At 36.7% G+C, this 19,216-nt stretch overlaps 2 protein-coding genes across 2 annotated transcripts in view; one reads left to right on the top strand and one right to left on the bottom strand.

Moving 5' to 3' along the window:
- ft (cadherin-related tumor suppressor fat) overlaps window positions 1-13,071 on the bottom strand; it is a 173,761-nt gene extending 160,690 nt beyond the window's left edge. Inside the window, exon 1 of the mRNA XM_077430468.1 lies at window positions 7,331-13,071. Coding sequence (XP_077286594.1) covers window positions 7,331-12,493 — 5,163 coding nt within the window. The 5' untranslated portion in view covers window positions 12,494-13,071. The remainder of the gene's footprint in view (window positions 1-7,330) is intronic.
- LOC143912331 (pancreatic lipase-related protein 2-like) lies at window positions 12,907-18,716 on the top strand. Its single transcript, XM_077431616.1, has 8 exons — window positions 12,907-13,217; window positions 13,397-13,434; window positions 14,991-15,096; window positions 15,170-15,318; window positions 16,087-16,338; window positions 16,724-16,915; window positions 17,251-17,422; window positions 18,560-18,716. Exons 1-8 carry the CDS (start codon window positions 12,907-12,909, stop codon window positions 18,699-18,701), a joined length of 1,362 nt encoding a protein of 453 aa, XP_077287742.1. The 3' UTR covers window positions 18,702-18,716.
- The last annotated feature ends 500 nt before the right edge of the window (window positions 18,717-19,216 follow it).

The raw sequence follows: 19,216 nt of genomic DNA, 5'->3' as shown, positions 1-19,216 counted from the left end.
CATTAGCCTACATTTTCCGCTTATCAATCAGTGGTTGGTCATTACATGAGCGATTACTGCTAAATAAAGGCCTCGCCTGACCGAGTTATGGTACAGATCGAAGCCTACACGTAAGATTGGTTCGCCCATTCTTCCACAACCCGAGAGGGTCATTGGGTCAGTCCATGAGTCACGCATACGCCGTGCGTAATTGCTTATAGTTTGTCTATGGTGGAAGGTGGATAATACACCCATTGGAAAAATAGATACGCGAATTTGTTGAGCAATTCCAATGTACATACGAAAGGGCTTCGAGGTCATCCTTGCCAAATCATATTGTATCTGAAAGCTTTGGAAATATTTTATATAATCTTTGTCAAAATATGTGCATATACATATGTACAGATGTATGTATGTAAGTATACATATTTATATATAGATATAAAACTGATTTTTATTTACTGTAAATGAGAATTTCAAAATAAACTTTTTGAATTTAAGTACTTGTGTAATAAAATATTTCTGCACTCTCTTAAACTGCAGGTTCTGAATTTGAGAGGTATATTTATATGTAACTAAAAATGTAAAATAAAATTTCTTTTTCGTCAAGAGTATTATTATTCTTCCAATCGCTTTTTTTCTTTAATATTCCTCATTTATCTCGTCCAAATATTTACGAGTTTTTATGCGTCAAATGATCAAATCGTTCGATAAAATTCCGCACGATTATGTGAAAACCATATAATTTTCAATTTGCATCTGTTTACTGCGTATTATATATACAAAAATTTTATTAATACAAAAGTACAATATCAACAGTAAATTGAAAAGATAACACTTTAGTTAAATTCCTTTTTTAATTGGCAATAAGCAGAATATCTTATGAAAACATACATACATACATACATACATACATATACACATAAAATACGCGCTTCAAGACGAATTCCAAATTCACAGAATATAAAACCTGCACAAAATTAGAAATCGGAAGTCACATTAAATTTCGACTCGGATTAAATCTGTCCTCGAACGATATAATTAAACAATTTATATACGCGAAGCGTCAATTTGTTAAGATTTGTCGATTTCACGTAACCGCGTCAAATTAAAAAGTTATTGCGTAGGTGTGCTTTCCTCGAAAACGGAGCTTTAAAAATCGAGCGAAAATGTATACACATACACACACGGGCATGCGAGCTTATTTATAAAGGCACGTTCACACGTCCGTGTGTGTATACATTAACAGGTGTGCGTGTGTGAGTGCGGCTGTGTAGAGACTTTTATAACGACGATCGAGGCCGTTCCCCCCTAAAGTTGTGAGCCGTAAAACTATGTATCGCGCATTTTTCGGTAAATTTATTCAATAATGATAGATAGTCGAACCTGTTTTTATCTTACCTACGCTCGAGGGTATGTGAGCATAGCCGCGATAGCGCGGACGTTGCATTAACGACGTACACGGCCCGGGAACGAGACGGACCTCGACCCACACCGCTACCGCTACCAAGGGGATATAATAAAAACTACTAGAATATGTATGCATGTATTACGTGTAGTCGTCTGTGCGAAGGGACTCGTCTGCAGATTGGCAAAAGCAGTGATAGTTTTATTGGCGGTTCAATTTGGAAGACGCCTTCCGCGTGGATGATACATATATACGTAACTGTGCAATAGCTGTTTGCGACATTGACTGACTCTGAATACATGCCAATTTATGACATTATAGTCGTACTCATGTGCTAATGTGTGTGTGTGTGGGTGACAAAAATGATAATAATTGCATTTAATCCTAAGAAGTTCGCCATAAATACAACACACCAAAAATAGACGAAATACGTATCTACACACAATGAATTGAGATTTAAGTTTGTCTATAAATAAAAACGGCAACTACGTTACGGAATAATATGACTTAAATAGATGAAAAAAAAATATATAGTTGACGATTACATAAAAAATTATTATAATTTTCAACAAGTTTATAGTTGAAATGGAATCTGAGTAAATGATATTTTATAAGAAAGTTAAAAGTTTAAAAACACAGATATATTGATGATTTTGAATCAAATTAAAAGAAATAAAAATGTTCCCTTTTGGAATTTCAAGAATGAAAAAAAAATGATTGAAAGAAAATACAGTGGGGCGTGTATTTTGTGAGGAATTTTCATATTGGAAATTATCCAAATTAGCAGACGAATCTAACTTTATGCATCAAAATTTTGCTAATTAATCTCTATACGTTCTGAAAAAGCGGAAGCATTAAAGATAATTAATTAAATAAATTAATCGTTTGAAAATCGAACCACGCATTTCCAGATAAAAGTCTGTGAGTTTTAATTAATGATCATGTAAGTAGGTAAGATGCTTGTACGAAAGGGATCGTGTGTTGGTTCACAATTTGAAAAATTTTATGTGATGCCAAGCAAAAAAGGGATGATTCTTCTATTCTTGGAAAAAGTAGACATAATTTTGCGTTGACGGAATGCGGTCTGAAACGAAACTATGTTCCAGTCCATCACTGCGAGCTTTTAATAATTTTAGTTAATTCCTCGCGTCGCGAGTTCCAACGTAAAGTTTTACCTTAAGCGGTTATCCGGTGTGAGATTTTTATTTTACTCTCGAAAGAACCAAATAAAAAAAACAACTTTACCTTGCGACACTTAATTTTTTGCAAAACGGCAACCGGATTGCAATTTATACACGGCGCATACTTAACGCATTGACGTTATTGTTGACGCGTTTTTCAGCTTCGATCTACGATATAAATATAAATCGCCAAGGTTGAATACGAAACGCGGAAAAAAATGCTGAGAAGGAGTTGCGATAGGGTAATGAACGTTTTTCAGCAAAAGGGCCAGTTGGATTTGCACAGTTGCGGTCGATGCACAGAGCAACAAGAGCCTGCCTATCTGGAGCCGCACACTTGTGCACACAAAACATTCTTAGGGTACATCCACATCCACTTCCACAGGAGCATTAGTGCCACAGGTACGTGCTCAGTTTGCTCTGAACGGGTTGCATGTGTGCATTCCCATGTGGTAAATGCAACAGTCGATACATAGCACAAGAGCAGCTCCGTTGCTAGCTTAACCGCTCGTTCATATCTCTGTCTCGCGAGCTTCGCATACTATATTTACTTTACGACACTTCTCATTCTTCCACTTCGTGTCGGGAGATTTATTTCATTTATTTATCTGCGCCTTTTGCGCTCAAAAAGGAAGCAGAAAACCAGCAATCGAAAACTACTTATAAAGCGTTTATATTATATGGAATAATCTCGAACAGAATGCACATAATGACAAGTACTGTTCGCTAGTTTTGTGTGATATTGAGCACAATTTTTTTTAATTATACAGAATACACTTGTATTCAAAATTAATTTATTCCAGATAATTCTTTGAGATATCAATTAATCAATTTTCAAACCGAAAGAAATACTTCATAAACCTTTTGCGCTGTGTATCCATTTCCCATAAAATAAGTTAAAATGTCATGCGATGCTCTAATATTTAGTCTAAATTTTATTTCAGATGCTGTTTAACAAATTAACATATGTACAAATGCACTAATTTTCATGTGTGATATTTATTATTATAAGCAGTCAACAGTTCAATATTTGATTACGGCTCGAAATTCAATGATTAATATGTACATAATGTATTTTTGTATGCACATATACCCATATTTAAGTTTATCCTGTATATAAATACATTTTGAGGGATGAAATTGATAACGGTACTTGAAAATAAATAACGAAATAAATGTGAATGCCTGCGTTTTCAATGCGGATTAATATTTCTTCTTTCAAGCTTCTCCAAAGCGCAAGGTTCACGACTTCGTAAATCATGACTATGCCAAAACAACTTGACATTTTGCCTTTCTTACTTTCTTAGTTCAGATGGCGATCGGGTGTTTATTATGAAATATGGCATTCGGTCGAGGATGCCCCATCGAGATATGTAATAAGAAGTTGCACATGATACATTATTTTGCATACCGTGTTTTTATTATAATTCGACAAATTTATTTCGTTTTAAATGCATCCTGATTTACGCAATTTACAACAACGGCGTATCTCTTCACGCATATTAGCCACGAAGTTTATTAACTCTGATATTACAGCTCTAGCTGGGTGTTCACCATCACGATATTCCCACGTGTTTATCTTACATTTCTATTAAGCTCATGCTCGCACATCACACGTTCGCCTCAACTTGACACAATTTAGCTCAAAATAACACACATACACGGATCTCACCTCGTAATGCTTGTGATACATACGTGTGAAAGCGCACTGATAACACGTTACTTGTATTATTTAAAAAAATAAATTACAGTGATCACATCAATATAGAAATCAAAATCTATAAACGGCTGCTTAACGACAGGAAAAAGCTGAGATATGATATTCATTGGTTAAATATGTCCCTTACTTATAAAATCTAAGACTGTCGCGGTGCCCCAACTGAATTACAATTGGAGAGAAAGTCATCTCAAGAGCTTACTTACACAATCGACTCGTTTAACTGATTCGCAACGTTCGATAAAACGACGATTGTTGTACCAGTTTGCCATGTTGAACTTTTATGTGTATTTATTATTATTAAATGAAAACGATAATTTGAGAAATATTAATACTCGATGAAATACGGCGCAGGTAGGTAGGTATATGCAATATGTGATCGAAGCACGAGCCAGCTACCGTGCTATATCTTGATGCTGAAATTGAAATACAATAAATTTGCCTCGATTCAAATAAAAGCAGTTCGACTATCGGTTGTCGTTTCGACCGCAGCTTGCTTGTAAATCATTATGTATTGTTTGCAGACCTGTCAGACTCTAATGCGAATACATTTTTTTTATTATTATTTCGAGCGCAGCAAATGAACAATGCATTTGCATGGCGTGAAGTAATGGTATTTAGCTCTGGGTGGGTGGACAGCTCGTTTTTGTGCCGCAAAACGCTTTTCCCAAAGGGAATATGGAATATGGAAGACATATGGAAACCTACAGTGAAGAAGAACATATGTACATATGTATGTAAATGGAGATCTATGTATATACATAATATAGCAACAGAAAAAGTACAGGAATGTAAACCTGAAGACATTTTTATACTATGTACGTGATTCATTGCATGTTATACGCATGTTTGTAAAATGAAGAAAAGAAAAGCATATTGTATATACTTAATTGACAATAAATTAAAAAAAGTTTTTGCTTGCACTACACATTAGAAACAAATACGATCACACATCAAAATGTCGAACAGGATTGTTAAACTTCGTATCCGAAAAAATCCGATTTTCATTCCAACTCACATAGTATGTATAGGTATAGATATGTATGTATGTTATAAATCTGTATTGTTTTTATCAAAAAAAAAAATCATTGAATGAAATTGGAAGCGCACGCACGTTGATAGATTTAAATTACCATTGATTTGAAGCGGACACTTATCACAATCATTGCCGGTTAACGCGATACAACTGGACTTATAAGATGGGTAGTACTGATGGATCGTAAGGTGGAGGTGTCTCGCGTGAATAATTGTCGTGTGCAGTCATTAGGCATGTGCGGGGTGAGGGCAGAGGCGAGAAGCAGCCGCTAATAACGAGACAGGAATGCAAATGATACGAAACCGAGTGCAGGAATTCGGGCGCGCTAATAACGGCCGAATGCCTTCATTTGTAGCGGGAGTCCCGGCGGGGCCATAAATCAGAGGGCCATGGCCCTCTCCAAGCTAATGCGCTTTTAGTGTAGCCCCAGGCTCCAGATAGCCCAACGGACACTACATGCAGATTCCCGGACTCACACAGGATATCGCTAATTACAATCAAAATCATCGCGAATTTCAATATTCGATCCACTATTCTTGTACGCGAGTAGACATAAAAGTTCGTGGAATGAGACATATTCACGTGTGAAATCACTGCTCAAATCAATCATCACATTTTAAGTTGACTTAGTTCACACACAACGATGTACATACATAGGTTCTACAAGGTATGAATAAAAAATACAGTGAATAAACAATCAAATATTTACAAAATTTACATATATCTATTAAAACATGAATCATTGCTAGGATCGATCGTGGTTAAAATATTTTTATATATCTGGAACGAACCTTGACCAGTATATGAATTACAATCAAATTATTGTGAGACTTTAAGAATATTTTATATTGGTTGAATGTGTAGTCTATATATTATGCCTTGAAAAATCAATAATGAGGTTATTATATCTACAATTACAGGTATCTATTCTAAAAAAGAATAGATACCTGTAAGAATAGATACCTTTTCACTGGAGATCTTCAGATCTCCAGTGAAAATACTGGAGATCTGAAGATCTGTGCTTTGTTTGATTGTTTTCAATTTTACACGTATGCAATGCTAATTGAAAGGTGATTTACTAAAATTCGTTTAAAATATTTTAAATTTATCGTATTGGTATTTTTTGAACACACCTACTGTAATATATACTGTAATTTGAAGATGACCGTGCTATATTCAAAATGAATGTGCAGATGTTGTTCGCATTACGTCTTGATTGCGCATTGTTGTTTGTTTTGCTACTTTTAATTGATTCTTTGTTTTGTTCGAAAAAACAGCTTCTCACCTAATTAGACTTGAGTGTCTTGTGAAAATTGACAATCGGTTGTTCTTAACAAAAAGTAAATGGCTAATTTTGCGGAATTTTTGCGCATTTAAAAGTTCCTTTTAGCAATATCGTACAAAGTGGGAAGTTATCCAAACAATACGAGTTGATTGTACACACTATCTTACAAAATATTTGTGCACATTGTGCTTAAACGAGTCGTTTTGAAAACAAATAGCTTTTACGACAATATATGTATGTAGTATATATGTATGTACATACCTACGAGTGAATTTAAAAGTAAATACAATTTATTTTGCGCAAATTTTACAATTTTTTATCAGTTTCACTTATTTTATTTAATTAAATATTGTTTTGAACGACTCGTTCAAGTGCCCTAGCACAAAAATGCACGAGGTGCGATTTGCAATATATCAAAATGCGGTCGGACGATGAATCTCGGGCATCAAACAAAACCGCAATGTTCTGTAAAAGCATTTTAACAAATATACCGCGGATTTGATACACCGCGCAAATATGTATATATAGGTATATGTCTGGAAACGCCATGTTATTACCTATAGATACGAGAAATTTTATTTTATTCGTGAAAGATGAGCCCATATATATTGTCACACAGAGCTTTTTACATTCCAACTTTTTTTTGAGTAATAAAGTGTACTTCGCAGATTAAATAAATAAACGGTAACACAAATCGAATAAAAGAGTAAAAGTGTAATCCAACCTTAGTGCTAGAAGTTCTGATTGTTCCGGCAACAGCAATGGCGTAGACTTCTACGTCGTAGGCAGAAGCTGCCTCCCGATCCAGCGGAGCCGCGGTGGACAGGATGCCCAACCGCGGGTCTATGTCAAACAATCTGTCCACTTGTTTCCCACCATCTGTCACATTTGTCACATAGTACTCTACCTCAGTGCCTTCGAGGCGAGCGCGAACGGCCAAAATGCTTGTCCCAGCAGGTTCATTTTCATAAACGCTGCCCACCAAAGCGTCGCTCTCGAACGCGGGTCCCTCACCCTCGACCCCTTCAGTTATCACCGTGATGTACGTCTCTGTACTTCGCCGCTCACTCTGCACAGCCTCATCCGTAGCCTTCACGGCCAGCCGATATCGGTGCTCCAATCTTCCGGCAGGACGTCTGAGAGACAAAGCGCCTGAGCTACGGTGAAGCTTGAACATGTCAACGTTGCTCAGCTCGTACGTCACCAATCCATTAGTACTCGAGTCCAAGTCCCTCGCATAAACGTTCATTATCACCAGACCCTCTCTAGCTGCTGTTTGAGCATCGTGCCGCGGCAATACGGCCGCATTCATGGAAACAAACACGGGCGCATTATCGTTTATGTCTTCCACGATCACTGTGACAAGTTTTTCTGCCGACAAGCGACTGGATTCCGGTTGGGCTTGATCTGAAGCCACCACCGTCAGGCGAAACGTATCTATGGCTTCTCTGTCTATTGACAAAAGCGTGTGTATTACTCCAGTGCCTGCGTTTATACCGAAATGTCTTTTATGATCTTCTGGATCTTGATGCGATATCACATACGACACCTTTCCATTTATTCCCGAATCGGGATCTTCCGCGGTCACCGTCACAATAGGAGTGTGAACCGGTATCCCTTCTCGTATTTGTCTCACTATTGCCGTATTGGGAAAACTCGGCGGGTTGTCGTTGGCGTCTATTACCGCGACTGAAAAGAGAATTGTTGTTGATAAACGAGGATTGCCACCATCCGAGGCGGTTATGTTCAGTGCGTAAGATGTCAAGTCTTCATAATCCAGAGGTTTGTGCAAGACTAATACTCCAGTCAGAGGATCGACGTTGAATGAATCTTTTCGATTTCCCGACGCGATGGAGAAAACTATTTCGCTGTTGATCCCTAGATCGGCATCCGTTGCGCGAAATTGCATTAGTTCCGTGTTAACCGGCGTGGTTTCTTTTACGGATATTCTCGATTCCGTTTGAGTGAATTCAGGTGCGTTATCATTTTCGTCTAGAACTTCTACGGTCACTATTGTAGATGAGCTGAGTCTCATTTGCAATCCGGCATCATGAGCTACAACTGTCAAATCATATTTCGGTCTCGTTTCTCGATCCAATTGTTTAGCTAGAGACACTTGACCAGTCGCTTCGTCTATTGTAAATTTTCCACCTTCATTTCCATCACTGAGAGAATAAAAAACATCTCCATTTAATCCTTCATCTGCATCAAAAGTGTAAACTCTAATAACTTGCGTCCCTACAGGAGAGCTTTCCGAAATTTGAACTTTATACGGTGTGCGTAGAAATTTAGGTGGATTGTCGTTGACGTCGGTAACATAAATATTAACTTTAACTTTGTCGCGTAATTTCACTATTCCATTATCAGTAACGGTAGCTTCTAATGTAATTATATTTTGACCTGTCGTTTGAACAAGCGCTTCACGATCGAAAACATGAAGAGTTTTGATGAAACCGTTTCTTGGATCAATTACAAAATCATTTTGAGAGGCCGAAAGAGAAAATATCAACTCTGCGTTTCGTCCAATGTCTCTGTCTGCTGCCATTAGTTTTCCAACGAAAGAATCGGGTGGTTCATTTTCTCGAATGTTGAATGTAAAAGTGGAATTTGTAAATTCAGGACTATTGTCGTTTTCATCAATGACATGTATGACAACAGGAACTTGAGAACTTCTCGGAGGATCTCCTTGATCGCTGGCTGTAACCGTAAGAGAATAATAATCTTTGTCTTCTCTATCCAAAGGACTTCGAACATACAAATAACCATCAGGAAATACGCCGAATTTTCCTTCCGAATTTCCTTCAGAAATGTAATACGTAATTCTGCCATTCAATCTCAAATCAGCATCTGAAGCCGACAATGCAAAAAATCTTACATTCACAGGAGTCGATTCCAGCAAAGATGTTTCGTACGAAGTATGATCAAATACCGGCGTGTGATCGTTGACATCGTCCACTAGTATCATAATTGAATGCTTCGAAGATAAAGGAGGCGATCCTCCATCACTAGCAGTAACTTCAATAGTTAAAACTGAACCAGGTTCAGCCCGAATGGGCCTGTTCAAATAAATTACGCCAGTTGCTTCTGATATTCTGAATTGATCGTTTACGTTGTAAGTGAGTGAATACGACACAGTACTGTTTATTCCAGAATCTCTATCTCTAGCACGTGCAAAATAAATTTCCTGGCCTACTGCTGTATTTTCTGCGATGTGAACTTCGTCTTTATCTTTAGAAAACAATGGATGATTATCGTTGACGTCTAGTACAGATATATTAACAATAGTTTTCCCATAAGCTAACCCTGAACGAGCAACAACTGTCAAACTATACATCATTTTTTCCTCTCTGTCAATATTACGGGCAGTGGTTATGCGGCCAGAATTTTCGTCAATTTTAAATGCACGTTTAACATCACCATATACAATTGTGTATGTCACAGTATCACTCAATGTTCTAACTTTAACTTTTCCGACTTCTCTTCCAATTTTTGCATTAATTTTTCCATTATCTTCTACGATTTGAAAGTCATAACCTCCATATAAATCAAAAACCAATTCTTCCATGTACGATTCCTTGATTATTTCAACTATCGAATCTTCCATTGCTCTTCTTTCGCCTCTATCTTTGGATGATATCGTTAGTTTGTATAGGGGCTTTTGAACATTTCTTAAATTTCCTTGTAACGTTACAACTCCACTCCATTTATCGACGGAAAATAAGCCTTCACCTCCACTTTCTAAATTGTAGACAATTATCGCATTATCTCCATCGTCAATGTCAGTTGCAGAAACCTTCAACAGTGACGTGGCTTTAGGGACATCATCAGCAACGGAGAAAAAATATCTTTGCGGATAAAATTCAGGACTGTTGTCGTTGACATCTTGGACATTGAGAAAAACAGTGGCAGTTGACGATTGTGGTGGAAATCCTTGATCTTTTGCTATAACATGAATTTCATATTCAGAAATTTTTTCACGATCCAACTGCAATTTTGTAGTCAACTGTCCTGTCAGAGAATCTAATGCGAAAGTGTTTGGATATTTTTGTTGAACATCTGATTGAAGAGTGTATGTCACACTGCCATTTGTACCTTGATCATGATCTGCAGCAGTCAACATTGCAACTAATGTATGCGCTGGTGTATTTTCAGACAAACTAACATTTATGTAAGACTGCGAAAATTGTGGAGCTTCGTCGTTTTCATCTAAAATAGTTACTTTCAATTGCGTGTATGCCCATTTGGGATTTGGACCACCATCCCGAGCTGACACTTTGAGTTCAACCGTCCCTTGCACTTCTCTGTCTAGAGCCGTTCTTGTTGTAATTAATCCGGAAGTAGGATCTATAGAAAACCATTGATTTTCATTTCCCGATGTGAATGCATAGAATATTTCTGCGTTGACTCCGGTGTCTTCATCAGTTGCTGTAATTCCGGCGACGTAGCTTCCAGGCGGTGCAAGTTCACTGAGAATAGCTGAATATTCAGATTTTTCAAAGACAGGCTCGTGGTCATTGACATCGTTGACATGAATGATGAGAAAAGCCGTGGCTGTACGCGGAGGAGTTCCTTTATCCGTAGCGACAACACTCAAATTGTACTTGCTTATTTCTTCCCTATCCAGAATTCCATTCACGCGAACGATATCAAAACTTGGCGTGTGTTCTAAACGGAAATGATTCAATTCGTTGCCAGATATGATTTTTATTTCTGTATCGCCGTTGAGCCCTTCATCCATGTCTATAACAGACATAGCCGCAACGACAGAGCCATTCACAGCGTTCTCGTCTACAGTTGCGAAATTAGCCGTCGATGGAAAATACCTAAATTTAATTACAGGATCATGATCGTTAGCATCGACTAAGTTCACAGTAACGTAAGTCCTTCCATCTTGACGCGGAGAGCCATGATCTCGAGCGAACACTGTAAAAACACAACTTTTCGGGCAAGAACTTCCATGGCGAGTAACCGTCGAGCAACTTTGCTGAGGACAGTTTAAAATTTCAGTAGTAGATATAACTCCCGACTCCGGATCGACCGTAAATTGCCTTTCAGTATCTGCTAAATAATATGTGATTTTACTATTGTCACCCAAGTCGCTGTCCGTAGCCATGACTTGAAGTACTGGAGAACCAGGCGGCACACTTTCATTTAGCGAAACGATGTAGTCGGAATGATCAAATATTGGAGGGTTATCATTTACATCCAAAATTGTGACGTTTACTTGTAAATAACCGTGTTTTGGTGGATCTCCTCCATCGCGTGCGGATATATTTAGAACGTAAAATCCACGCGTTTCTCTGTCGAGTTTCCCTGTCGTTTCTAGGTGTAAGTAAGAAGTGTGGCCGCTAGGATTCGCCGTAAGTGCAAGACGGAATTTTTCATCTTGATTTCCATCTATTATCCTATAGTCGTCTGATACAGCATTAGCGCCTGTATCGCGATCCGTAGCGGCATCCAAGAGGAGTCTCGTTCCGGCTGCAGCACTTTCCGAAAATGCAACGGCAATGCTCGGCTCTGGAAACTCTGGAGGATTGTCGTTGATGTCCGTGACTACAATTCGCACTTCTATAGGATAAGTGGGTTGACTGGAGAGTACGACCAAATCATAGCGATCGTTCTTGAGCGCTTCCCGGTCAAGGACTGCGTCCGTTTTGATCTCGCCCGAGTCGGGATCGAGGGTGAACTCTCTGGGGGGTTCGTTAAACCTGTAGGTGAAGCCTGGCTTGGTGGGTATGTAACCGACGAGGGATCCTCTGGGTCGTCCCTCGGGTATGTCGAGGGTGACACGCGTGTCCACGGCGCGAGACTGCATCTGCACGGCGGGGGGCGCCGCGGCGAGGGCGCACGCAGCGGCCGTCGCCAGCAGCAGCCCGACGGGCCGCATATCGTGCGACGATCGTCTCGTGGTGCGATGGTGATGGTGATGGTGATGATGATGATGATTCGCTATCGCCAAACCAAGCACACTCTCTTCACAATCATGGTTCACTGTAACACGTCTGACGTCGTAGCGTAAGCGTCGAACGATCTCAGAGACGACCGGTCATACCGCACGCACTGACTGGGTTTCGAAGATCCCCGCGCGTTAAAGTCTCCGCGGCTGTGGAGAGAGCAAACGCACGTGTGCTCCGTCTCGCTCTCACAACATGGCGGCTGACCGCTTCCGCGACAGCCTTCTAATGTTATCGCGTAACTGTCGCGATCCTCAACGCCAACCCCGCACCACTAATTACTAACGAAACGAATGTATTCCCGGCTCGAATGCGCAAACACACCGACTATTCCGTATGCTTTTGAATGGTTGTTAAGCTCCGAGATGGGCGAAAGGTTCCGTCACAACACTGGCGTATTCGCGCGATAGTGGGCGTCGTAACAATCGCGTGTAATCTAGCGGGAGGAATGTGTAGTGCGATTTTGAACACGAGATGTCGAGCGCGCGTCTCCCCCGCTTGCGATCTCGCGGCCACTGACGCAGAGAACCCGCTGTTGCCCCTTCCTCCTTCCACCTTCCACCTTCCTCCTTCCTCCTTCACACCGGTTCCCCTCCTCTCCCCCTCTCCTGCAGGCGACTCCCCCGCACTGATTAGACCGATCGGCCGCGGCCGCAGGTATACACAGCCGGCACGAGATTTTGACATTGCACGCTCGTGTGCTTCGAGCTGAGCTTTTGCGCTCTGAGAGCTTCGTTTTGCAAAAAAATCGCTTCTCGGAAAGTCACCAAGCTCAAAAATAAACTCATTTTGATTAGTGCACGGCAAAATGTACTGTATTGTGTTATTTTTTTCAGGTTTCCATTTCACATTTTGATTAAATTAGATAATATCGGTCGGTGACTAAAATGGGTATCGTTTACTCATTTCACATTTAAGTACATAGAAGTATAATGCAAAGTTCATTAATGCCGAGGTATACATATAAAGTTCAATAAGCAAGAAATAGGGAAATGTGCTGTTTCAATATACAAACGGATTATATGTATTCGGATTATATCAATTTATCCCTTAGGATGGCATCCAGAATAAAATTTTGACTTAGCACTTTCATTTAATGAAAAGCCTCAATACTGTAACGAGCCCAGCAACCAGCTCACAATTACTAACAGGACTTCCCTGCACCAAATATTGTACAACGTGTTTGTGATAAACCCGTGATGTTCTGTTTTATTGTACTGCATATGTACATACATACATTTATAAACTCGAACATTCATTTTAATTAAAATAAATTAATGTTCAAGATTTTTTTCCACAAACGTTCGATTGTGCAAATAAATATACATTTAACATTTAATTTTAGTAATATATTTTGTAACATTATTATCGGCAATAAAATACTATGAGGATAATTTTCCAAAGACAAAAGCAATAAATAGTCTTGATAATATTCGTACATACAACGAAACCAGTTAAATTTTTAAAACAGCATGACTTCTGTGGTTTTGTTGTGAAAAAATATTTTTTGTAACAATTATTCTCAAATCTTGGAATGTTTCGTTCAATTAAATCTTAATATTTTACTTACAAGAATGTTGGCGAACTGTCGATATTCAACAGTTTTATTATATTTTTCATTAAGGATATTAATAAAATAATATACAAAATAAAATCAACAACGTGAATTTAAGTCACACATCATATTAATTAATAATAAAATTCAACTTAACAAAATTTTAATTAATTTTCTAATTTTTAACAAGAGACATCTAGTGTGTTTTTGTAAATACTAATATCAATTTATTTTTGCGAAAGTTTAATTTAGTTTTATTATCATAAATCATAGATGTCGCAATTTTCAATGCAATGAAAAATTTTACAAATTATAATTTATATTTAAATATAAAATAAATATACTCTTACACTGTTCTAAAAATTTGATTTGTTTTATCAGCCGTAGAATAAATATATAAAGTCACTCACATTATTAATTTGCGAATATGAAATATTTCTGCCATAATTTGGGCAGCTTTCATACCTGACCGCAATTTGCATTATTTGTATGGAACCGATATCTCCATTTTATGTTAATATTCGCTCCATGTTCGCAAAACAAAATTCGACTTGGGCCCATTCTTCATCGTCCTTTTTACAGTGCGGACATAACGTGTCGTGAAATAACAAACGCGTTATTATTATGATTACCTTAATAATTTTACCTGGTAATCTTTTTTTTAAACTTCACAAAAAATGAAATGAAAACACACATATATATATATATATATATATATATATATATATATATATATATATATATATATATATATATATATATATATATATATATATATATATATATATACATATATATATATATATATATATATATATATATATATATATATATATATACATTTATACACTTGCTAAAATGGATAATTATTTAAGCATTATTCTATCGCGGAGTGGTCGGTGATTACAATATTCCAGGAGGTTGCGTTTTAGCCGGAAGCGACTGTCCAAATCCAAACGTAACTTTTTGGCTCTACACTAGGTATTTATTTTGATTCTTTATAAAATTATGAATTGCAATGTATTTATTAAGAATATGTTTAAAACTCTTCCAGGGACATTCGAAATAGTCCCCACGAATTAGATGTATCTGATCCTGAATCCATCGAAAGCGCGATGTTCCTTCCAGATTTACCAATTGTAATATTAATTCATGGATATACTGGGCATAGAGATTATTCTCCAAATCCAGAATTGAGACCTGGTAAAATATTTACTAATTTAGTTATTTATTTCTCAATTTTATTTTCCAGTGCATTCCTATAGGAAGATTCAAAATAACAGATTTCTAAAAAATACATTAATGTTTTTATTTAATGTTTAGTTTTCAAAATATGTAATATTGACGAATCCTATTCCTCTGTAGCTTTGGGCACGCCTGTATAATTAGGTGTGAATAAGATTGAAAGTGAAATAGTGAAAGCTCAGAGGTGACGTTGGTGTTTTTTATGTGCATACGACATCATTATGTCCAAAGCAATTATTTTCAAAACGCATAATTGCTGTAACGTTATCATAATTGATACAGTTAATATTTGTCGGTATAAGTTTTATGCATTCTTAACATTTCGCCGGCTAAATATGTATTAGCATATTCTGTTTTGTAATCTATGTATAGTCACCGGTACCGTGGTCAAGACCTTCTCCAAGATCAAAGAATTGAATGTAACATTATACAGTTGTTTGCATATTATATAAATAATCATGGGGAATCGGATATATGCGCATGTACAAATACATATGGTGGTCAAAATATTTTCTAAATGGTAAACAATTTTCACCGCGTTTAAAGTAGGAAAAATTAAAATTGATAATTTGTTCTACTTAGTGAAATTTATGATACAATATTGGATGTTATGCATACCATTTCATACTATCTCCTTCAAAATGATTGTACTTTAGTACTAGGTAATAACTTATATCAGTACTAATTTAAGAAATGTCACGTTTAAACATTTTTATCACTTTTCAGCTTATTTCGAACGCGGCGATATTAATATAATTACCGTGGACTACATGCCATTGGCGAGAGATCCCTGTTACGTTACGGCTGTACTAAACGTTCCAACAATAGGAAAATGTGCCGCTCAATTGATAGACGAATTGGTAATCAGAAAAGATATCGCTCTAGAGAGATTTCACGTGATCGGTTTCAGCCTGGGTGCCCAAGTGTCGGGAGAAATTGGGAATCATCTGCAAGTTGGCAAACTCGACAGAATAACCGGTATGACCGATATGGATTTTCAAGTATTACCTAATCTGAAAAAAAAACGACCCGTACCCGCGGCTGAAAGCCTTGATGAAGTACTTTGACTTGACGAACGCCTTGAGTTTTAAACACGAACGAACGTACGATGAATGCAATCGCAAACCACTTTTTAATTTGATGACCGTTGATAATGGGTACATACGCTTTGCAGAATAAGGTTCTCTGAATGCTGATTAAATTATGTGTCGTGTCTTTGATCATTGTCTTTTTAGCATCGATCAGTCGTTTTTAAACTTGTCCCCAATTCATATATACATAATTCGCAAATTACATACATTACACATGTGTGTCGATATGTACAAAAGACAGGCAAATCGATTAACAAAAAAAACTATTACAGGACTTGATCCGGCGATGCCACTGTTTTCGAATCCGAATCATAGACAAAAATTAGATAAAAATGATGCAAAATTTGTGGACATCGTTCATACGGATGCTTTGGAAAAGGGTAAATTGGAAGCAACTGGCCATGCCGATTTCTATATGAATGGAGGAATGCAACAACCAGGATGCACCGGTCGAGATAATATGAGTAGGTTAATTTTCTTACATTTTATAACACTTGTTTTGCACCGTTTCGTTTAAAACGCGTGCTCGTCTTTCGACTTGAAAACGAACCAATGAAAGTGCACGACTAAAAAAAAGAAAGTATGTTCACATAGAGGGATCTGATTCAATCAGAATTTGGAAACATCTATTCTTTTTTATTATCAGAATTCGTCGATGTGGAGAAAGTGTTCTCAGTGAGATAAGCGTGGATAGTATTATATTACTTGTAACAAAAGAGCTACTATGAGTATTGTTACGTCGTTTCCAGTTTGATTTCCACGAGAAATATAATACATTTATATGTATCAATTTTTATAGGTCGATCTGGTTGCAATCATTGGAGAGCAGTTCTGTACTATGCAGAATCTATCAACAGTAATATCGGATTTTTCGGAATGAAATGCTCCTCTTGGATCTATTACATGCTAGGTTGGTGTACTACAGACAACTCAACCGAAGAAATGATAATGGGAGAATATACTCCAAATACGTAAGTATGCACCCATTATACTTTTTTGAAATCAATGAATATGTGCAATTAGTATTACGCATACTGAATGCATGACATAACAAATTAGTATCAATAGTATTTTTTTTTTGGTACTTTGTTTGCTGAATATGTAATTAACTTTTAACTTTTAAATATTTTATATACATGCACTAATGAATATTAAAATTATATTTTATATGATACGTACACTCAGGCTTATTCAATTTATTTATTGAATTTTGTAAAATATGAAAGTAAAAAAAAAGGTTATCGGTATTACCAAAGCGACTGCCGCTTTAGTCATTTTTAATTTAGTCATTTTAGTGACTAAGTATCCTTTCACCATGCTAAAGAGTCAATTATTCTAATAAAATTATTCATCACATCCTCTTACATTCTATATTAAAATTTTCTTAAAATAACATCATATTTTATCGCCGCAATAGGTGCTTTGTACAAATACTAAAATTCTAGTAAAAACTTTCGAAATCGTTGAGAAAATGTACCGATTAATAATTTATGAAATTCCTTTTAAGCGTGAGTTCAATTATGCAATATTAAGTAAGTAAACTATTGAGAAAAAAATGTTCAAACATACGCACGTACGTTATTTGCAATAATTAATTATAAGTGCGCTTAGTTTTACTTGATGAAATACTTATCAAGGGAAAATTACCCAAATTACAGTCACAAACAATTATTTTCCTTCATATGTATACGACCTTTCAACTATAAGGTTTCACATCACCACTAGGCATTGTTGTACATGTTCCTCCGGGTGTATAGTTTCACATAAGAATTCAACGCAACGTTGCGAAAAAGCATAAACCGGTAAGTGCACGCAGGTCGCTATTTGTTCTCTAAATCACTGATTTTTTTCTATTGCAAATCGCAGTTTCACAATGCAAATTACGGCATTGTTTAATTATTATTTGAATTCTTCTTTGTCGTTAAGATGTTCAGTTCATGTTGAAGTTACGTTGGTGTTATACAACTTAATCACTACACGACAAAATCGCAGACATTTATCGTCGTTATCAGCCTTGACATCTATTAATAATTAATTATTTACTGTATAAGCTTTACGATTGAGATATTTCTATGAATTGCTTTAATTGATTATGTATGATTTTTAAGAGCGCAAGGACTTTACTTTGTAAATACCAACTCGGAATCTCCATACGCCCAAGGACGCGTATCGGAACAAAATCATTCATCAGAAGCCAGGTTTTCATATCTTGATGTTGATTCTAATGAGCAATTGAATGATTTGGAATAAATTATTTTAATTAGGATTTTTTTTTTATTTAACCTCCCTATCCTACATACTTATGTGTATGTTACTGAAAATTCTATTTAATAACCAGTGGTGGATATACTTCGCAAGGGGCCGAGGTGTTAAAAATATCTGAGGGGGGTGGGCTATATACATACATACCACGGCAGTAGCCAGGGGAGGTGGGAAATATTGTGGCACCAGCCCCCCTCAAAATAAAAAAAAATAATATATTAGGAAAATTATATCAAGGTATATTAAATACACAGTCATGTATGGATTCTTTGTGCCTTGAGTTTAACACACATGTTTTAATTATTTTATTAAATAAACATGAAAACCGTACTATGTAATTTTTTTTCGAAAAAATATCTAAATTAATTTGGATAATTTGGTCCGAAAAAGTCATAAAAATAACGAAAAACCGATTATTCTATTTAACTTGATATTCTAGTTGGATGAATTACCTAGATATTAGTGCTAAAGTATGTACATATATGCACCTAATATTTATATAC

This window comes from Arctopsyche grandis, chromosome 5 (assembly GCF_051622035.1).
Source record: "Arctopsyche grandis isolate Sample6627 chromosome 5, ASM5162203v2, whole genome shotgun sequence".
NCBI classification, from domain to species: Eukaryota; Metazoa; Arthropoda; class Insecta; order Trichoptera; family Hydropsychidae; genus Arctopsyche; species Arctopsyche grandis.
The sequence above is the reverse complement of the archived record's forward strand: the minus strand, read 5'-3'. Positions and strand labels throughout refer to the sequence as shown.